Source organism: Arachis duranensis, chromosome 4, assembly GCF_000817695.3.
Source record: "Arachis duranensis cultivar V14167 chromosome 4, aradu.V14167.gnm2.J7QH, whole genome shotgun sequence".
Classification (NCBI taxonomy): Eukaryota; Viridiplantae; Streptophyta; class Magnoliopsida; order Fabales; family Fabaceae; genus Arachis; species Arachis duranensis.
Genome location: NC_029775.3, coordinates 119,509,122 through 119,532,194, shown reverse-complemented (window position 1 = coordinate 119,532,194; position 23,073 = coordinate 119,509,122). Strand labels below are relative to the sequence as shown.

Sequence of the window (23,073 nt, the reverse complement as noted above, 5' to 3'; positions counted from 1 at the left end):
AGCTAAACTCGAATGGTACAGTCACTAAGAATAGAAAAGTACGTTGCGATGGAATTGTAAAGACTCTACGGCCATATTTGTTGCTTGTTTCAATATCAACATCGATTTGAATAATTCTCCTCATACAAGCATTTTTTTATACAAATCATTTATATTAACGTGCTTCGAACCGCTACTGCACGTTTTCACTGCACCTTCTTCTTATTACTGCACGTTCTTTCTCATCTTCCTCTTCTTCTTCTTCTTTTCTTTTGTTTCCTGCCTTCTTTTTCTCCTTCTTCATTTACGTGCTTTTCTCTCTGTTTTTTTTCTTCGTTATTCTCAATTTCCGTTATTTTTTGACATCAAGTTCTGAAATCGTTTTTGAAGAATAAGCAGTAGGAGGAGAAAGAGAAAGAGTTTTAAATTATGCATAAGGTGTACTTCAACGAATTTTGGGTGTATTTCTTAAATCCTTTGGTGTAGTTTTGTAATTCTTTAGGTGTATTCCTATAATCGTTTGAGTGAATTCCTGTAACCATTTGGGTGTATTTTTGTAATTCTTTGGGTGTATTTCTGTAATTGTCTAGGTGTATTTTTAAAGTTCCATTATCTTCAAATTTAGCAAGAAACTCGTTTTCATAGAGGAAAAAGAAGGAAGTCATTCATAATGCATGGTGAGTAGCGCGTTTTGGAAACAGGTAAGTTGTTGAATAACGTGCGTTTATTTACTTTTGAATATGAGAATGTAGTGCGTGTGTTTTGTTGAACTTGTGCTAACTTATAAGACTTGTAAATCAAAAAGACTTATATGTGTAGGAGGCCTCTACTGATTTATGGATGGTCACTCAAAAACCGAACTTTGAGATATCCTTCTTGGGTTTGAATCTTAGCTTTACAAATATTAAGATAAAGTTTATTCTAAAACTGCAGTGAACTTGAATTTTTAGTCTCTACAATTGAATTATGATGCGATCAACTTAGTCATACTTCTCCGACACGGGTTAAAAAAACACCTAATATAAATTGACAATATTTGACGGTTACATGTAATTAAGATGTTATTTTGTTTTCTCTTTGTTATTGTGTTGCTTTACATTTCTATGTGACTATTAAAATTATTTTTTCTAAAATAGTTAACGTTTAGTTTTTTCTTTTTGGACATTAGTCCCGTGGTTTATTGAATAAAAAAGTAATCTCCAAAAGTTTACAAATTATATAAATTTGATTTTCAAATAAAAGTAAAGATATCTAATATTTGATCTTAATTTCAAACAGCTATTGTAATAAAAATTTGCATATCGAATAAAATAAATTAAAAAAACTGTCTATCAAAAAGGATCTTAAAATTAATCAACTTTGAAATTGCTTAGAAATTAGTTAGAACGTGACAAATTACATTAAAAAAAATAACACAAACACATTAGACACACAAGATCTGAAAAATCTGAAACAGCTGATCGCTTTGTTTGAGTTTGAAGCAGAACAGCAGATTCAATGCACGTCTGAAGTTGCCAAGGAAAAAACAAACACATCCCAAGACTTCCTTATTCAGCTCACTACTATGCTCAGCTAAATCAAATAAATGGTGTCAAAACAAGTTTAAATTGTTTTGTTCCTTAATCTTTTAATTAATAATTAATAACAAAAAATAACAAAAGTGAAAACTTAAAAATAATAATTAACAAAATAACAATTAATAAGTAAAAACTCAGTCCAGTCGACTCTACGTGAAATTGATAACTAAGAGTCGTTAGATAATTTTATTGATTTGACTAAATTTTCATCTAAGGACTCTCAACTATCAACTTTACCAACTCAACTGCATCTAAGTTTCTATCTAATTAATAATTTATTCTTTGTATGCTGGCAGCTTCAGCTCAACATAAGAATTAAGAAAAGGAAAGAAACATAGCAGCTTCATCACTTGACTAGAGTGAGAGAGAGTGTGTGAGAGAGAAAAGAGAGAGTGTGAGAGAGAGAGAGAGAGAGAGAGAGAGTTTTTCTTTTTTCCCATTCTTCACACGGCGGGAAAACACACATTTTGTTTGTGGCCAAATCCAATAACGCCCCTCTTTCTTTCTCCCTCCAAAACCCTAACATTCCCAAAATTCCCCTTTTTTCAGTTGTTTCATTCTCTCTATCCAATTCTCTCTCTTTCTGCAATGGCATTCCTTCCACAACCACGTGAATCAGCAGAACCCGAAGATTGCGAAGAAACCATTGTCACAACCGCAACAGCGGCAACTACAGCAAGAGCAATAGCAGCAGCAGAAGAAGATAACGGAACCATCGACGTTCATACAACAAGAGGCGCAACCATAAGGTACCTTCCATTGGATCATCTCTACTCTGCCACGTCACCCTGCAGTGGCTCCTCCAACGTCATGTCCAAGAAAGTTAAGGCTCGCAAGCTCACACCGCATTTTCACCAAAACGACGACGTTAGCGCCAAAACGACGAACTGCAACAACAACGGTGGTGATGATGCTGACAATGTTTCTACTGATAGTTCTGTTGTTGTTGTTCCGCCGAATGATGTTGACAGCAATGATGATAAGCCACCGCTAATTTTTGTTTACTCTCGGCGGCGAAAGAGGGGTGGTTCTGGTTCTACTACTGCGTCGTTTTACAATTCATTATCGGGTCGGGCTGGGAAGGACCCGGCGGAAAGGGTGACTTCGAAGAAGAGGAAGATTGGGACCACCGAGCTGGAGAAATTGGGAGTGGATTTGGGCGCGTTGGGAGTGCTTGACGACGGGCCTAGATTGAGAGAATGCCGCATTAGTAATAACGATGGTGGTGGTGGTGGTGGTGGCGGCGTTTCAGTGGAGAAGTTGGTATCTGAATCTCGTACAGTGAAGAGATGGGTTGGGTAAAATTTCCTTTTTTTTTTTCTGTTTCTTGCTACTTCAGCTAAAATGCCAGTTATTGAAATTGGGGAATTCGTGTTGAGCATGTATCCACTATGTTATTTTTGTGGGGTGTTTTCGAAAGAAAAAAAAATCCACGGAGCTGAACTTTGCTGGTTAAATATATAGGCAAGTTGGAAGTTTTGAGCTCCGGCATTTAGTGTGTTTGGATTATAGCTTAATTTAGGTTTCAAATGTGATGATAAGTTTATCGAAATAATATGTTGCAAAAGAGGCTCTAAGGCTATGTGTATTTTGTTGTTAAGGGTTTATGATATCTGCATGTTAGAAGGGAAGGAACCATTCTTGGAATCTTAAGTGAATGTTAATTGCACTTGATGCAGGTTGAGTTTTGATAATGCTGACCCTGAGGCGTTCATTGGATTGCGATGCAAGGCAATATTCTGTACTTTTCTTCGGTTACAAGTTTTGTGTTTGTAACACCGAGTTTGTTCATGCTATTTTATTGCAGATTACTGACAACGGAGGTGATTGTTTTATGCAGGTGTTTTGGCCAATGGATATAAAATGGTACGCTGGCCATGTCAAAGGTTATGATATCGAAACTAAGATACACCATGTAAGGCCTCACTTATCTTAATTATTACTTACCTTAACTGAAAAACTATGCAAGTCTCTGATTTCTGTGTTTGGTAATACCGGACGATTTCTTATTTGAGAGATCTATATAAATAAAATTTATGCAGGTAAAATATGATGATGGCGAGGAAGAAAATTTAATTCTTTCAAATGAAAATGTGAAATTTCATATCTCCCGCGAGGAGATGAAGCGCTTGAATTTGAATTATGGCAAAGTTCGTGACAGTAATGTCTCTGATTGTGATGTTGAAGAGATGCTTGCGATGGCTGCAAGTTTGAATGATTGTCAACAATTTGAACCTGGAGACATCGTATGGGCTAAGCTAACAGGTTTGCTAAAATTACTTTTTTTTTTTTATCTTGTATTCACTTCTTTCCTCAAACTGTATTCTAGGGAGGTCACGTGGTGTCTAATCCATGTTGTTTGTTTAGTTCTTGCATTATCTGTTACTAGTCGATGATGGTATTTTTATAACGACTTTGTATGATATTATTTTGTTTGTTTTGTAGGCCATGCAATGTGGCCAGCTGTTGTTCTGGATGAATCACTTGCACGCAAGTGCAAGGGTTTGAATACATTGGGAGGAAACTCGGTTCCTGTCCAGTTTTTTGGCACCCATGACTTTGCAAGGTTTAGTATTATGTTAAAATTAATGGGAAAAAGTTGTTCTTTGTGTTCAGTGTAAGACTTTTGCCTTTTCACTCTAGACTCATTCTACCTTTTCCTATTTTTCAGGGTTAGACTGCAGCAGGTGAAATCGTTCCTAAGTGGACTTCTTACTGAGCTATACACAAAGTGCAACAAAACCAGTTTCTTTGACAGTATGGAAGAGGCAAAGAGGTAATGTTAACCATTTCGCCCTTTTAAGTTCATCAGGTCTCACTTTTGGCAACTATAATATCAAAAAGAGGGAACAAATGCTGTTTCAATTTTAATGGTCAAAGTTATGACCAGTTAGCATTTTTTGCAGTTCTGAATTCTTAATGTTTATCTTTGGTCCTTAGTTCCTTACGTACTCTGCTTTGGCATTCAAAATTGAGTGGTGTTCACATGGTAGCTCAGATTTGTGGTTTTTCAATTTGACATAACAGGTATTTAAATGAACAGAAACTTCCCTCAGAGATGCTAGCGTTGCAAAAAGGATGTACAGCTGATGACTGTAAAAATGTAACTGGAGAGGATGGACAGTGTACAGGTTCAGGAGAAGATTCTTTGAGTGACAAAGAGCCTTCCATAGCACTGGAAAACATTAAATTTCCCTTGGAAGTAGGAGACCTACAAATTATAAGCCTTGGTAATTTGTCAATATCTGCAGTTATATTTCCCTTATGTATCTGCAGCAAGTAGTTGTATTAAACTTGACAAGTAATAGTGTCCAAACAAAAGGCTTTGGTTATTTTTCATAGAATATTTTACATGATCAATCAACCATTAATATCTTTTGCTTTTACAGGGGAACAAATGCTATAATGTGTACTTTCTTGCCTACTGATATCTAATTTCATAAAGTTTTACAATCAGAGTGGATTAAATGTAAATTCTTTAATATCTTTGAATACATGGATCAATATGGCTCAAGTCTATGGCATTTTCAACAGAACCTGATTTTTCCCCCTAAAAATAAATATAATGGCTGAATGATACTTCTGTATAGATTTACAGCATGCATATTATGTAATTATATGTCAGCAGAGAGCATCACATATATGAGATTCAAGTTATCAAAGAGCATTGTACTCAAATGGAATTTAAAACTCATCTTTTTCAGGGAAAGTAGTTGAAGATTCTTCATCTTTCTGTGATGGAAAATCCATCTGGCCTGAAGGGTACACTGCAGTGAGGAAGTTTACTTCAGTCACTGGTGAAACATTTACTTATCTATTTATGGTTATTTGGGCTCTTTGTATGACATATTCTTATGTTTGTCAAAGATGATGTAAACTTTTTCTTTTTCATGTTAATATAGTAGTTTTCATTCTGTTGTTTAATGCCCCTTATTTTCTCCCTTCGATTGTTTAGATGCTAAAGTATCTGCTGCTTATAAAATGGAGGTCCTGAGAGATCCAGAGTCCAAAGAACGACCTCTATTTAGAGTGACAGTTGATGGTGGTGAGCAGGTTGGCTTCTACTCTAAGGAATGAGTTTGCTCCTGGATACATTTTTCTACTAATATTTGATGATCTTCCACTTGTTTTATATAAAAAAAAGACTTTTATGTCCTCTTTAATTCTTTTTAAATTTCCCGTTTTGGTTGACAAAATACTGTGATCTATGGCGGCATACCATTTTTTTATGACAGGAAATTGTGTTTATTTGATCATTGTTGAATTCCTTAGTTGTCTTGACCTTACTATTCAACTCGTATTTTTCCATGTAAAAAAGAGTAGAGAGGGACCTATTTTGCTTATTACTTTTGTTAATATAACATCAAATGTCTGGTACAGTTCAACAATCATACACCATCAGCTTGCTGGAACCAAATATACCAAAGGATAAATAAATTAGAAAAGGATGGTTCTGAAGCTTCTGTTGCGGAAGATAGGGTAGAAAGCGGATATGAATCTGGGACTGGTATGTTTGGTTTCTCCAATCCTGAAGTAGCTAAACTAATACAGGTATTCTATTTCATTCTATTTTTTCTTTTGACCTCGAACATAAAGTCAATACTTTTGAAATTAATGAAATGGACTGGAAAATTTTGAGCTATACCCTATAGGAGACCTATAACCTAAAAAGAGTTCCATTACTTAATGGTATATTTGTGTTGATTGATCCATGTAGCTGGTTGAATGAACCTACCTCATGTTAAAGCTTACTTGTTTTACTGAGAAGCTGACACTTGTAGGGATTGTCAGTCTACTCACTTGTTCTACTTCTCTTACTGTACATTATCTTTAGCTTATTATTGGCTGTATTATAATCATTTCTTTGATCTCTATTTAATCAGTCTCTTTCTCTCTTTCACATGTCAACTTGAGTTAGCCAATTGTTTTGTCTATCATACCCATGTTTCAACCTATGCACCCGATGCTTAATTTTCACTGACCGAAGTCTTGTCAATTCCAGGGATTATCCAAATCCAAAGTTTCTTCAAAGAAATCAAGTTTGAAGTTAGGTTCCAGAAGATATAATGACCTACCTGTTGGTTATAGGCCGGTTCATATTAATTGGTTTGATCTTGATAAGTGCAATGTCTGCCACATGGATGAGGTATACCCTCTTTCTCTCTCTCTCTCTCTCACACACACACACACATATCTTTAATCCTCCAAAGCATTCTATTTAACGTTTTCCCTTTTTATTTATCCTTTCTTTTATGACCCAGTTCATTCAAGGAAATAAAACATGTTACTTTGTTGCTTGTTTATTTATTATTTGGTTTTATGTCCTGCTTGCTAATGGGCATTATTTATGTTGTAAGGAATACGAGACCAATCTGTTTCTGCAGTGTGACAAATGCAGGATGATGGTATGACCCCCAAAATTTTTTATGCAACTCTTTCTCTTGATTATGCAGATTATATATGAATATTGAGGTTAACATCTGTCTTTTACTTCCTAGTGAATCATTAAAGCTCTAGTGGTTTATCCATTTATTGGTATTATCATTGTGAGCCATGAATTATATTTTTCATAGGTACATGCTAGATGCTATGGAGAACTGGAATCTGTTAATGGAGTGCTATGGTTGTGCAACTTATGTCGATCGGGTGATCCTCCACCACCTTGTTGCTTATGTCCACTAATAGGTATGATGAGTTCTGTACAAATTATGCTGTATTAAATATTGACTTACACAACATTTAGTATTTATAATTGAGTTTCTTATAGGAGGGGCAATGAAGCCTACAACAGATGGCCGATGGGCACATTTGGCTTGTGCTATGTGGATACCTGGTTTGTTTGTGTATGACTTAAATTTTCTTTATTTCACTCAATAGCTTGCTTATATTTGCTAAGAGTTTATAAAATTTGTCAGAGACTTGCTTAGCTGATGTAAAAAAGATGGAACCTATTGATGGTTTGAACAGAATCAGTAAGGTAGGCCTCTATGACTAAATTTTATTGTTTTCAAGGATTTTTTTTTGAGTTTATAAGTTTTTGGTTAGATCAGAATTTCCAGTATTTATCTTTTTCTTTTATAATCTCCATCTGATTGCTTGTGTCATTTATTTCATGGTGATAATGTTTTTACCAGAGTCTTTATTCAGTTCGTGCACAACTTTTTTTTATTTACTTTCCTATTAATCCTGAGATGTTTTAATCTGAACAGGACCGCTGGAAGTTGTTATGTAGCATATGTGGTGTATCTTATGGTGCTTGCATCCAAGTAAGTAGTTTGGCTTTTGAGCTTTTAATAGAAGAGTACTTTAAGTAAGCATTTTCTAGTTGGAGCAGTAGAGCACTGAATCTCCATTAAGGCACTAACTGAACCATAAAGAACAACCAGTTAGTGGTCAAATGCACAATCATGTGCATGATTTTTTTTCTTTCTTTTTTTTGAAAGACTCTATGCGAGACTTAATTGTATTTTTCTCTATTTCACATATCAATTCTGCAGTGTTCAAACAATTCTTGCCGAGTAGCATATCATCCACTTTGTGCTCGTGCTGCTGGTCTTTGTGTTGAGGTATTTCTCCTTTGTTCTTATTCAATATACCATGTTCTATTGATTACTCTGTTTGACAGTGTGGTGTTGGCTTTGATACGATAATTAACTAAAAGTTTGATTTCTTTATTCATTTATTTATTTTTAATTTTTATTATTTATAGCTTGAGAATGAGGACAGGCTCTATCTACTTTCTGTTGATGATGATGAAGAGCAGTGCATTCGACTGCTTTCTTTTTGCAAGAAACATAGGCAGCCATCTAATGAGCATTCTGTTGCCAATGAACGTATTGTTCGAGCTGCGGGTCCATGTTCTGACTATGAACCACCACCCAACCCATCTGGTTGTGCTCGAAGTGGTAAAATATTTACCAGTCCTTTTTATTTTTATTGAAGCACATAGTGGAGCCTTGATAAAAGGGTCCCAAAACTAGGAAAGGTAAATCTGTAAAAGGTTTTACTGGATGTTTTATCTCTCTATGGGTGTTTGGCTACAGCTCTTTCCGAGATCCCGTGTTAACACGGGATGCTATGTGAACTGGGATGCCCTTTATCTCTGTATGTTAGCTCTTCTATTGGCTACAGGAGATGGATTCCTATTCTCTTGATATGGGTTCTCATGTTGCTTTGTATGAATTCTTCAGTATAAATAATTAATTGATAATGGGATTGACTAAAACGTCTGTTTTAATTCTTCTTGGGCAGAACCATATGATTATTTTGGCCGGAGAGGACGGAAAGAACCTGAAGTTCTTGCAGCTGCATCGTCAAAACGTTTGTTTGTTGAGAACCAACCATACCTAATAGGTGGGTACTGCCAGCATGGGTTGTCTAATGAACTAGAACCTTCTGGCAGAGGAGTCTGCGCCCAAGTACATAGGCTGAGGACCTCTTTGGGTGATGATTCGGGCGACATACTTTCTATTTCAGAGAAGTACAAGTACATGAGGAAAACTTTTCGCAAACGGCTAGCATTTGGTAGGAATCATTCTCTGCTTTATATGATCAGAAATGTTATATATGTATTTGTTGCCTTTTTTTGGCCTAAAGTATCGTAATCTACTTTCACAGCAATGAAGCTGTCCTGTCTCATTATAACATATTCGATATTCTGTGTCTACCAAAATTTTAGGGAAATCAAGAATTCATGGATTTGGCATATTTGCAAAGCATCCATATAAAGGTGGAGACATGGTAAAGATAACATTCTCATTTAAATGGCCCTACTTTATATTAGAGAAATTAATCTTGAAGGGGTGATTGTAATAATTTCCTCTCTCCAGGTGATTGAATACACTGGTGAACTTGTTAGGCCTCCCATAGCTGACCGGAGAGAGCGCTTCATATACAATTCTTTGGTGGTAAGTTTTTCTGAATAATTATATCTGCTTGCATTAAAGGTGACATTGTTGTCTGGCAACTAATTTGTTTGAGAATTAGATGTCCATTGAATCAGCTTCAATCATTTAGTGATATTACATTGTTCTTTGTTTTTATCTTCCCCTTACACTAGCACAAAAAAAAGGAATATTTTCAAATTTCAGCTCATTAATTGCCAACATGGACAAGAATGATACAACTATTGCAGCATCTGTTATGAATAAATCTAGTTACTATATTTTATCTTCTGGACTTTCTCTCTTAAGTTTGATTCGGTTTTTGTACCTTCATGTTGGATGAAGAACAAAAGAGTCAGATCTTCAATTTATTGCTCACCTATATAGTTTCTGTTTCTGTGCAGCCGAATTGCTATTCGCGAGTTATTAATGCTAATGGGGATGAGCATATTATAATATTTGCAAAGAGGGACATTAAACAATGGGAAGAGCTTACATATGATTATAGGTTTCTCTCTTCTTCAAAAGAATTATGATATGCACACTAAAAACAACCATACAACTGACTTTTGTATTGGTTTTAGCTCTGTGCAAAATTGCAGTTTTCAAATATATTATACTTCATTGTTTAATATTGTTCTGACTGTATTTGTTTCATGTGACAGATTTTTCTCAATTGATGAGCGGCTTTCTTGTTACTGTGGTTTCCCAAAATGCCGAGGTATAGTTAATGATACTGAGGCAGAAGAGCGAGCTACTGCACTGTATGCACCTCGGAACGAGTTGATAGATTGGAGAGGAGAATGAGGTAAGCAATTGCGAGTGCTCTTGCAGTGCGACACCTTTGGTCATTTCTTGTCGATTGAGGCTCCCAATAAGACTATTAGAGTCTTCCCCATCTTTTCTCTTTCTTCTTTTGTTGCAGATTTTTAAAGCTTTATGCACAGAAGTTGTAAGATCCATCTGGATCCTTTTTTGTCCAACAACTTCTGCCATGGATTCTACGAGTTTCCTGGACGACATTGTTGTACATATCCCATTGCTTCATCGTAACTCTAACTGAGAAGTTTATGTCAGGCTCGCGATTGTGGGGTTCCTTTGGTGTTACTGGTTATAGTAATTTGGAAAGACACCACCAAACTTGTTACAAATGCCACATTTGAAATTCATTGCCAGAATTAAGGCCTCTGTTTAACTTCAACCAACTTGCTGAGATATTGTAACTTGCCATTGGATAGGTACACATTTGTAATTACATTAAAGCTTCATACAAATGAAATGAAATTTAGAATTGGAATTATAGCAAATGCTGATTGCGAAATTGCCTGCCCATCATAGGAATGCCAAATGCACATTTATTATTACTCTTATCTTATTATGCTTATTATTTTTATTATTGTTGCTATATTCTTGTATGAGTAATTTCAGCTTACTAAGTTTGAAAGATAGCTATTCCATGAATTTTATCTCATTGAGACTAAGCAATTCATGAGCTAGCCCAAGCTCATCAATTAGGCATTTAGTGATTTAGTCTCATTCTTTAATTAAAGTGAACCTGTTTGGTTCATTTCTGCCCATACTGAGGAGCCACTAGCTCCTTACTCCAAAAAAGCCAATTTTATCCCCTACACTAAACTCAATACATAATTGACTTTTGTAAAGCACAAAGATAGTGCTGAGATGTCAGGATATTGAGTTTAATTTTAAGAGATTATTATTAGATTATTACTTAAATATTATTGTACATTTCATTTATTCTATAAAAGTTTTTTAGCTAAAATATTTTTAAAATATGATATATAATTGAAACATAGTATACTCTTTCAAGAAATTAGTTCAAAATAAATTTATATTGTATTAGTTTGCAAATTCTCATAGATGGAATGTCGAATCCACATAACATACATACCTAACCTAATCATAATAGAAGAAAATAAGTCAACAGTCTCTAATGATGAATACAAAAGATATTGAAGAATATTTATATACACCAATTTTTATATATATCTTTCACTTTTGGTATTAAAAGTGATTAATAAATTAAAAAAAATAAAATTTTATCCTTTATACCATAGAAAAATATAACTTAATGGTGTGCCAAAAAAATGATAGAAATATAATTTCTCAAAATTATTTCTGTTATGGCCAATGAAACTAATTGAGCAGTGAAAGCAGAGTTGTTGACTTGGTTGGAGTTAAAGACATCTCTACAAGAGGTATGTACTGTACTTTCACCAAATCTAGTATAATGAAGCTTATGTTCACGTTTTTCTTAATGGATGTTTTTTACAAAGATCACACCTATTGCAAAAGGAAATCATACAAAATTGTGTTCAAAAGTACTTAATTTTATATTGTCATTTTTAATTTTGCAATTTCCATGAAACTAGACATAATAATAACATAGTAATAATTTTCACACATGTAGTATAAGAATGACAAAGGTTTCTTTAGCAATGATGGATCAATCTTAGTCAAACATTGACTATGATTGTGACAATTTTAACCACACACGCACACACATTGAAAGTAGAAATATGAAAGTCGATCTACAATTCACTACTCAGAAAGATAGACATTGAAATTGAGTATGGTATCAACCCCATCTGTGGTGTGCTGATCCTCCTTGAGAAGTGTTTCCACAGTAGCATACCCTTTAGCATTCTCATACTTACCAGTTCCACCAATCACTGCTACCTCAGATTCTGTTGATGCAGTCCTATGAATCCCAAAGAAACTTATAGTATCCTCAATTCCATTGTTGTGATTCTCACTTTCACCATGCATCAAAATTGTAAGCACAATTGTTTTGCTTGAACCATCCAATGAACTAGCCAAGTAGAATCCTTGTCCCTTTCCAATCACAGCAGAACCTAGCTCTGGCCCTTCTGTTAATTGGTCATCAATCACAGTCACAGAGCCAAACATGAGTTTTTGTACTGTCAACCCGGCCGGGAGGTTCCCAGCCGTGATAAACGGCTGGGTACTGCTTCCTGTAACCGTGTTGCCGGTACCACTATTTTTGAACACAGGGGAGGCTTGTCCACCACTTAGGCCTACAAGGAGTGGCAAATTGTTATTGGTGATGATTCCATTGAGTTTGGGGTTAACTAGTGGGATTCCTCCACTTATTGGGAAGATATTGTTGTTGGCTTTTGAGAATGGTAGGCCGGTTACATCGGTGCTCGCGATGATTCCGGCCACTACTCTGGCTGATGGTTGTGATCCTCCAAGGATGTCATGCATGAAGAAAGAAAGTGACGGCTCTTTTGATTGTGGTGTTGCTTCAGGGATGGCTGGGACTTGGGCTTGTGGTTGTGGAAGTTCGGCCGGAGTTCCCTCGTTGGCCGGACTAGCCACTGGTGGGCCTGCATTGGTAACTTCAATGCCTGTGCCCGCATTGGCATCTTCAACACCTGAATCTCCAGTTGCAGGACCAGTGGCAGTGGCAGTGGCTGTGGCTGTGGCTGGGGTTGCGGCTACGACCGGAGTTATTTGGGGTGTGATGGGAATTGGTCCTGTTGTGACTGAAGGAATGGTAGCAACTCCAGGTCCTGGTAGATTGCCTACGGGTTGTTGGGGTTGGGGATTAATTTCATCTAGATTTCTTGCGGAGTAAGCAACTGAAAATATTGTGAACAGGAAGAAAAAGATGCAAAAACCGTTGGCCATTTTAATTTACACAGAAAGTTGTATGTGTTGTAGTGATGATTTGAGTTCGAGAGAAGGATTTTGTTGTTGAAGCAGATTTCTTCTTTCTGTTATATACACACACACAAGAATATAGGAGAGGATATGTAATTAAATCTTTGATTGGAGTGGAGTTGATATATATGTTGATATATGTATTATGGAGTGGTTGGATATTTGTCCATGGAGTGTGTGCTTTGGTTAAAACAACTCCTCACTAATTAGAATGTGTTCTCATTTGTGTCACCAACGAAACCAATTTGATTAAAATTACACTGTTAATGATGATTAAAATTTAACCTATTAAATTTATGTAATTGTTTTTAACTATGTTAGATGTATACTAAAATTAGTCACTAAAATTAATTATTTATATAAAATATATTTTAAAATATAAAATACACATTGAAAATGAATTAAATAATATATATATTTGTATATAAATATATAATAACTGATTTTAATGTACAAATAATGTTTTTGAATTGCATAATATGGTGACTTTTTTTTTCTAAATTTCCGTTACAAACTAAACGGGCAACAAAGCTACCCCTTGTTCATCATCAGACAAAAAAAGCTACTACCTCATTTGGAGGAGTATCCTAAAAGTAGAATCCAATATCTAATTCTAAATTTTTACGCGCCAGGTAATCAGCATATTTATTGTCTTTTCTATAAATATTTACAAAAAGTATTTAGGTGATTTTTTATATTTTTGGGACTGTTGATATTTTCTATGACAACTTTTAAGTCACATTTCACTCTAACTTTCTTCAATTTCATAGTCCAAGCCAATTTGAGACCCTGATCTATTCCCCACAACTCTGCTTTAAAGGCAGTGCAGCTACCTATATTGAACCAAAATCTCCCTATCCATTTCTTAATAAACCCCCGCAACCAGTCTTTTTGGTGAACTCATTCATTGACCCATCAATGTTGAGAGTGATCCAATCACAAAGAGGAGGTGCCATATGATGAGTTGTTCTTCTCCGGTCTTCTGTGAATTTACATCTGCTAGCTCTCTCACAACTCTTTTTGGGTTTTTTTTTTTTTGTAAATAGCACCTATTTTGGGCTGCTTTGAAAGTTGAAGCAAAAGGTTATTTTAAACTGGACCCAAAAAAGCGTTATTTTTATGTAACCCAAAGAAGAAAAACCCCTTTTTGGCAATTTGTTTACCTTCTAAACTTTGGTGTCTCTTTTCTCTTCTTTCATGATTAGGATTATTTGCTTTCTTTTGATGATCAAATATTATATGATTAGATTATTTGTCACAATATTTGCTATAATTGTCTTGTGACATATATGTTTAACTTGGGAAATAAAATGTCCCTTAATTATTAGTTAGGAATTTGTTTGTGTCATAATTAATCATCATCAAGTGATAACACAACCTTATCCATTATTTTTGGAAATTAATATCCATAGAATTTGAATTATTTTGAATTTTTAAATATACACCTCATTGATTTAGGAGGGAGAAGTATTGATTTTGATAAATAACGAAAAATATGACATAAATTAATAGATTATTTTGGTGAGTTGGCCTAATAAATACAAGTTACTATTTTTTGTAGAAGACTTGAATCTTGCCATGAGCTCAAACTTTTTGTATCTTTTGCTACTTGCTTTGATTAGACTCTCTTTTTCTTTTGGGGTGCAGTGAAGTTTGAGCAACTATCATTAAGATGGACTTGAGTAATTACATATATTTTAATTTTTAAATTCAAGCATATATACTTCTGTACAATATCTATAAATGAAGCAGTAGTGAGATAATTTTAATATAAATGATCAATTTATGAATTAACTTATTTGAATGAACTTGGAATGATTAAACAAATCTCAAACAACAAGTCTCGGTAATAGATTAATTAATATATCACATAAACAATAATATATGTACTATAGTACCATAAACTAAAATAAGAAGTTAATAATAGTTTCAAACATTTTAACTTGAGAGTTAGATTAATCCGTGAATGTGTCCTTGTTTTTTTTATTATTATTCTCTTCAAGTTTTGGAGATGGGTCCTTGGTTTAAAAAAAAAAAAATATGAGATGCCAATAATTTATAAATTCAGAGTATTTTCTTGATATAATTATAGAGTGATGATTTATATATTTAGAAGTTTGAATTTTATAATTATGAAAATGTGTAATAATTCATTTTTTCTCACTAATAATTATATATACTATGCAGTTTATATCTGAGACTTATTACAAGCACTTTTTGTCAGCAAAAGATTATCAACGTGAATAATTATTGTTACAAAGAAAGGGGAAAAAGTACACCTCTTAGTCAACAAACTATGCAAAAAAAAAAGGAAAAACAATATAATAAAATAACATGAAAAAAGAAAGAAAGAAAGAAAGAAAATGTTGTTACTCTATAGGGTTGGAAATGATGAAGTTGAAGCAGCCAAGAAGAAGACTAAAATAATTAAATATACGAAAGAGTGGAATATTTAGGGTTCGGTGACATGCAAATTAAGGGTTTCTCTGATCATCATCACTTGATTAATTATTTAAGAATAATAAAATATAGTAACATGTTAATGCATGTTGATCCTGCAAATATTTATAAATTCCTATATGAATGAATATATTATTATATTATTTTATAAATTTAATTTGATACATTATCAGTATAAAATTATTTTACATGTACATTTAGTCACATAATATCATATTAATAAAAATAATTATTTTCTAGTTTTTATATTAACTGTGTGAATAATCATAAAGAAACGATTATGATTATATGACCGTGAAAACACAGGTGAAGTCGACTAGAAGTTGATATCTGAGAGTCGTTAGATAAAAATTTAGTCAAATCAGTTAAATCATCTAATGACTCTCAGGTATCAACTTCACGTAAAGTCGACTGCACCTAAGTTTTTACCTTATATGACTATATAAAACGTTTTATACTGTATATCAAAATTAAATTTTTATTTTATATTATATAATTGTGTTGTGCTTTAATCAAATAGAAATTAGGCAAGCGTGGCCTGCAATGCAGTGAAGGATATACTGAACAATTCCTAGTTAGAGAGCAGAGTGTTGTGGCAGCATATGCTACACTAAATAATTGTAATGCGTGCAAAGTGATAAAAGGAATTTTTGCTTTATATCTATAACTGTCTAAGCAACTTGGATTTGACTTTATGTTATATTTATTTGCCATTTGCCATCAGACAATAGGGTAATAACATATTCTTCTTGTTCAAAATTAATTTCTAAATAATAAACACACACATACAAGTTGCATTGAACCAACTTTAATTTGTCATGCATGGTTAGTTCTTCCTATCAATAAAAGTTTCTTATTAGTTAATTTAATCATGCCTATACTTTGGGGAAAAAAAAAGGTTAAAAAATAAGAAACAAATTGAAATTAAAACTTTATTTATTTTTGGATGAACCAATTATTATTATATATCATAGTATTTGTCAAATCAAATATACAATCTCTTGTAAATTTAATATAGGAGCTAGGTTCAAACCCTAAATAATTTCACTATTATTGTTGAATTAAGAAGTTAGGACTTGTGAAAAATATGCTACTTTAATTTATTATATTCTTTGAAACTTTAATTTAATTTCCTATAAATGCACATATAGCATAAAGGAATATATATAATATGCATATTAAACATGGATCTTCTGATGATGGGTAGAAGATTCAGCTTATAATATATAAGGTAAAGTATACCTTTTTTTTTCTCTAACATTTGAGAAAAAATTTAAAAATATCCTTAAGTTCTATTTTATTTTAATTTTATTCTAAAAGATTTAGATTTGCATCAAATATACCTTTGACGATTAAATTTTTAAAAAATTTAAGATCAATCTAATTAACAATAATGCATAAAAATTATACTTGATTTGTTTGTGTTGAGCGGTTGTCTTTATGAAATTGTTGTTGAATCGGTCTTAAATTTCTTTGAAAAATTAGCTATCAATAGTATATTTAATACAAATCGAAAATTTTTGGGAAAAAAATTGAAACAAAATAAAACTTAGAGATATTTTTAAAATTTTTGTCAAACTTTAAGGACAAAAAATATACTTTACCCTAATATATATTAGTAAACCCTAAGATTAATGCTCTCATTTAACAAATCCAATATAATTTTATAATTAACTGCAATAATAGTGTTGGCACTAAATTAGACATTTTGTTTTGGTTTAGTTGGTCCCTCCATAAGGACACACCTACCTTATAAGACAAAAGAGTTTAATTAATTAATTAATTAATTAATTATTATTTATCTAATAAGAAGAGAGAAGAGAAATTTTTGGAGCAGAAACCCAAAAGAATTATTGGAAAAATAAATTGAAGAATATTCTTGTATGTAGTGATGATAAAAGAGGGTGTAGGGTTTGCTTTGAAAGGGGGACATACATGCAATGCAAAGTGGTAATAAAACCAAAAGGGAAGAATTTATAGAAAAAGTTGGTACCCTTTTCACCCTGGGAAATGAGTAGTGTATAGTATAACATTCCATCACCCCAAACCAAAATAGGATCAAAACCAAACCAATACTTCATTCAAATTACAAAACCAAACCCCTCTCTCTTTCTCTCTCTTTCAATTCTAATCATGTTCTTGCAAAAAATTAAAACCACATACTAATATATACATAGCTACATTTCTTTAATTTCTTTTTCTTTCACAAGACTAGTCCCCATCACAGGATTGTAAAAAAGATGTGCATGTTTGTGTTGTATTAATACTGTACAACCCTGCACAGGCTATCTATCTATTTATATATATATATTAGATAAAGAGAAATGGCACAGAATATTGTACTCATGTCATAGTACCAAAGTTAATTATTTGCAGCATGCATCCAAAATTAAATTAAAAATGATAAATAATTCTTATTTTCCAAGATACAGTATAAAAAATTTTAGACGATCATCTAATTAAATTTATGCGTCAAAATGATTTTAATAATAAATTTAAAAATTAATTATTTTTGCTGATATAACTATACGATAAAATGACCGTGTAAAATTCTTACATTGTCAATACATGAAATTAACTTTTTTATAAAACAAAAAAAAGACATATTTCTTTAATAATTGATTTAATATAATAATATTGTGTTTAGTTCCATACTTGACTCCATATACAAGAACATAAGCAACTATTAGAAGAACAACCATTAGAATTATTCTTCAAAAATTGCTCTAAAATTTAATAGAAAATCATTTGTTTTGGGAAGGGAAAAGAAAAGAATAGTCTAGGAAAGTAAAGCTAGAGAGTTTAGGGTTTTAATAATTTAAATTTTATTCATATTATTCCTTTCCATTAAATATTAAAAAAATATTTTTAAAATATTAATATTTTAATAATTTTAATAGTGTGTTAATTTTAATTAATATATATTATATATTTTTTTATAATTAAGATCAACAATTAAAATTATTAAAATATAATATTTTAATAAAAACATTTAAAATTCTTTCTAAATATTAAAGCATATCGATCTGTATTCCTATATATGTATGCTTAATTAAAAGGAAAATGATTTGTTTTAATTATAAAATAATATAAATGGAGATGCCTTCCACTTTTTATTTGTTGAGCTTAGAAGCTACGCTGATGAGCACTATATAGGGGGAAATAATGGTTTTCTATAAAAGATGAAGAATCTTTACTTCTTCTATGACTGACTAAGGAGGGAGATAGATGTCATTAATTTCTCTTTAATTTATTGTGTATATGCATGCATGGTTATGACAATACGGTCTGTAATTTGCATTCTTAAAGACATTGCCCTATATATTTTTTATTTTTTATTTTTTATTTTTTTTCTCACTTTCATAGCTATATATATATAGGAAGTAGGATGAATAGAGTAGGTAGCAATGATAGTATTTTGTAACTTCCTTGTTCCCAAGAGGCTAACAGTGAATGAGCATGATTGTCATATGTATCTCCCAATTATTTGTTTGTTTTATATGTTTTCTTTTTATTTTCATAAACTTATTTATTATCTTTTTTTTCACTCTTTAGTCTTGTACGTATACAAATAAATAGACTTATAATTGATGGTGTTTTTTTTATAGAAGTAAAAATAGTGATATCTTAACATTGTAATTTTTTATGTTTTTAAAATGGTAAAAAGTATACAAATCAGAAGGTCTGATTTCTGTATCTCAATTTTTTAATTTTTTAATACAAATTGGACGGTTCGATTTGTATACTTCTATAAATTAGACGGTCCGATTTTTATACTTTTAATAAATTGGACGGTCTGATTTCTGTACCTTTAATAAATCGGACGGTCTAATTTTTAATTCTCTAATTAAACGATTCCATATTTGAGAATAACACTCAAACAATTCACATTTTAAAAAATACTATTACCACGTCAATATTAAAAATAAAAAATTCTATAATTGAGACTAAATCATATTTTTTAAAAAAATTATGCAAAATTATGTATTGTATATATATTTGACACTTATAATAAGAATTCAACAATATATTTTTGTGTCTATAAAAAAATATTAACATTGTGTAATGGTTACATTTTCTGTTCAATTATTATAAACTTACAATAATTATAGAAAATTTTTTAAATATATCTAAAACACTAAAATTTCAGTAATTTTAATAATTAATTTTAATTATAAAAAATATATAATATATATTAATTAAAATTAACAATTAAAATTATTAAAATATCAGTATTTTAAGTACATCTAAAACTTTTTATAACTATAATACAAACTAGTAGAATAGTAGGTCTTAAAAAAGACGAAAAAAAGAAACATTTAAGTCTATATCCAAATATATTATTAATAACATTATTGAAAGATATTTTCTAACAAGTTTTGCTTTTGATAGACTACAAGATCTAAAACTAATAATAACTGAACAGTTAACAGAAGATTTCCCTCACTCTATATCTTATCCTAATAATTTTCTCAATTTCTACATACATATAGGTTGGGATAGATTATGGTAATTAATCTCTTAAATAAAAGACAAAACTTAATTAGTTGATAAATTTTATATTTACATATTTTCACGAGAAAAATAAAATAAAATAAAATAAAATTCAACAACTTTATAAATATATATTCCACATGTAGTAGTAGTATCACATCATAATTGCTGAAACATGCATGCATGAAATGATACCACTATAGATACTATACAACATGACAATGCAAATGCTAACATGCAAAAAAGAAGTATCAATTTTGAAGAAGCACTTGTTGACCAAACAAAATGCATGCTTGCTTGGTAGTGGATTATTGGAGACCGTGCACACGAATCTGACAAAAACATAAACCCCCATAAGCCATGCAATATTCTCTTTTATTTTTTCTCTCATCTCGGTTCTCACAAAAACTTACAGTTATCCCCCACACTCTCACATGCATGGCCTGACATTGCCACTCATTATAACACATGCACATGCAAACACACCAATACACTAAACAAATCTTTTTTTATTTAAATATTTGAACGTGCCCAAGAATATTTATGGTTAAAACTCAGGTATAGTTGACTTTACGTGAAGTTGATAACTAAAAGTCGTTAAATAATTTGAATGATTTGATTAAATTTTTATCTAATGACTTTCAACTATCAATTTCACGTAAAATCGACTATACATGAATTTTTACCAATATTATAGCAATTTCTTTTATTTAAGATATTTATAAGTTAGTATATAAAAACTTAAAAAAATTAAATAATCGCAAATATTTTCAAAATAAATATTAGATGGCATGGACTATTTACATTCCACTTGAGAAGTTGTTGGAAAACTTTTTTTGATAGCAATTTTTGTCACAACATGTCGTAATATTCTTTTAACTGCAAAAAAGAAAAATGTTTAGATTTTCGAGAGTAAATCAATATTTTTGTTCTTACAGGAAGACATATAAAAATTATATTTTTAACACATTTTTAAAGTAATAGTCTCTTTTTGAATTTGTTTAAATTTTTTTATAAATGATTATTTTTTTAGTTACTTTATATTAAATTTTTTTAAAAGTCTAATGAACAAACTTTATATCTTTTGATCATAGAAATTTCAATATTTATGAAATTAATTTTTTTAAAATTTAAATTGATAGAAAAAAATATATATAAATAATTTTATCTCTATGGGTTCACTATTATTTTGTATTTAAATTTTAAATCTTAAAATAAAATTTTACATCCTAAATTTCAAACCTTAAGTTTTAAACCCTAAAATTATATTAAATTCTAAATAAAAAATAATATTAATATGACAAATAAATATGACACAAAATAAAAATATTCATTTATTTTTACAACACAAGAAAATTTCTAAAAATAAGAAGAAAAAAAAACAAAAATATTGCGGTAAAAGTATTATATTATTTCTGGTACTGATTCCTTTTCTCTCTCCCTCTTTTTTTCTCTTTTACTATCACTACATCTTCTCTTGGTTTAAAGGCAATGCATCATCCAAAAAAGCAAACAAACAAAACCCTTCTCCTTTTTCCTTTCATGGTTTGATCAATATAGTCTAGAGTCAATGTTGAGTACTATACAATGCAAGCAAGAAAAAAATAAATAAAATGAAATAAACAAGGCTAATAATAAATATAATAATACATGGTAGTTAGAGTGTTAAGTGATGATAAATTAAATTAGGCCTCATTCTCTTGTCTTATATATGGATACATAAATTGGTGATGATGATGGTATTGATGATGCCATCATGACGATACATATTAAAACAAATTAAACAAAAAAAATTTTCAATAATATATATTAAAATACAAAAAAAATATATAAAAAAAATAGAAAGGGAGAGAGAGACTTATCTGTGTTTAGTTGGGCACTCATATAAGAATGAAGAAGAGTGGGAAAAAGACAGCATAGCGTATAGCTAAGCTAACGCACTTTCTCTTAATGGGAACATGTACATTGCTAAAGCTATCATTGTTCTTGGTCCCCTTCCCTTAGTACCATGCTAAAATCAAAAATCAAAATCAAAATCACACCATAGCCCTTGGAATCTACATATTGTTACCAATTACTAAAAGTCATGCTAGCCATCCCATGCATGATTATTACGTATACACACAACCACAATAATATTCCTATAAATTTTCCTTAATTATCCTTTCTATACTCTTTGAAAACACTTCGATAAAGACACTAAAAATGCTTTTTTTTTAATGTTTACATATGTCATGATATTTTAAGACGTCTTTATTAAATCGGTTAATAATTTATTTTTTTAATAAACTATAACAAAATCGGTTTATTATAGCAACAATAATAAATCCAATTGTCGGCATTATAATTATTTGACCTAATTTGATCTAATCAATTTACACAATCTAAAACGAATCATGTTTAAATCTTTTATAAAAAGATAAATATATCCCTAATTTTTATTTGTTTAAATAAAACAAAAAAAAACATGATTCAGTGGATTATGTAAATTGGTCGGTTCGACCGAATCTGATAACAATTGGATTTATTGTTATTGTTATAAAAAAATCGGTTTTATTATAATTTGTTAAGAAATTAAAAAATAACCGATTCATTAATACGTCCAATAATAATGTAACACATAAGTATCTTTACAAAAAGACGTTTTACACGTCTTTACGGAACATACTCCATACTCTTTTTATAAATCCAAATTAAAAACGGTTAATTATAAATAAATATAAAAAATTAATTTTTATTTAGTCAGTATTAAATAATTTTTTTATTATAAAATTATTCTTTAATCTTTTTTTTGAAAATTTAATCATTTAAAATTTAGAATAATTTAAAATTTAAAATTTAAAATAAAAAAAAAAACTAAATTTTATTAACCGAATTAATAGAAAGTTTTAATAGAATTTTATTAACCGAATTAATTACTAATCAATATCTTATTAGTTTTGTTAAACATATTTTCATTTTATAAGTATTAAATT

At 31.0% G+C, this 23,073-nt stretch overlaps 2 protein-coding genes across 2 annotated transcripts; one reads left to right on the top strand and one right to left on the bottom strand.

The window, feature by feature from the left end:
• The first annotated feature begins 1,913 nt into the window (after positions 1-1,913).
• LOC107486461 (histone-lysine N-methyltransferase ATX2) lies at positions 1,914-10,760 on the top strand. Its single transcript, XM_016107005.3, has 23 exons — positions 1,914-2,854; positions 3,236-3,287; positions 3,397-3,471; positions 3,599-3,821; positions 4,002-4,122; positions 4,228-4,332; positions 4,584-4,786; positions 5,261-5,353; positions 5,512-5,609; positions 5,937-6,107; positions 6,559-6,702; positions 6,914-6,961; positions 7,130-7,241; positions 7,324-7,389; positions 7,472-7,533; positions 7,766-7,822; positions 8,054-8,122; positions 8,266-8,461; positions 8,808-9,080; positions 9,235-9,296; positions 9,386-9,464; positions 9,752-9,947; positions 10,105-10,760. The coding sequence occupies exons 1-23, from the start codon at positions 2,145-2,147 to the stop codon at positions 10,244-10,246; spliced, it is 3,357 nt and encodes a 1,118-aa protein (XP_015962491.1). The 5' UTR covers positions 1,914-2,144; the 3' UTR covers positions 10,247-10,760.
• A 1,066-nt stretch (positions 10,761-11,826) lies between these two features.
• Positions 11,827-13,220, bottom strand: LOC107486462 (dirigent protein 9). The gene has a single exon (XM_016107006.3). It carries the CDS (start codon positions 13,109-13,111, stop codon positions 11,999-12,001), a length of 1,113 nt encoding a protein of 370 aa, XP_015962492.1. The 5' UTR covers positions 13,112-13,220; the 3' UTR covers positions 11,827-11,998.
• Between the last annotated feature and the right edge of the window lie 9,853 nt (positions 13,221-23,073).

Excerpts from the sequence above, each read along its gene's own strand:
- LOC107486461 (XM_016107005.3), top strand. The coding sequence starts at position 2,145 with ATGGCATTCCTTCCACAACCACGTGAATCAGCAGAACCCGAAGATTGC. Across the intron at positions 7,390-7,471 it reads TTGTGCTATGTGGATACCTG|AGACTTGCTTAGCTGATGTA; the intron begins GTTTGTTTGTGT and ends AAAATTTGTCAG. Across the intron at positions 9,465-9,751 it reads CATATACAATTCTTTGGTGG|GATTCGGTTTTTGTACCTTC; the intron begins TAAGTTTTTCTG and ends TCTCTTAAGTTT.
- LOC107486462 (XM_016107006.3), bottom strand. The coding sequence starts at position 13,111 with ATGGCCAACGGTTTTTGCATCTTTTTCTTCCTGTTCACAATATTTTCA.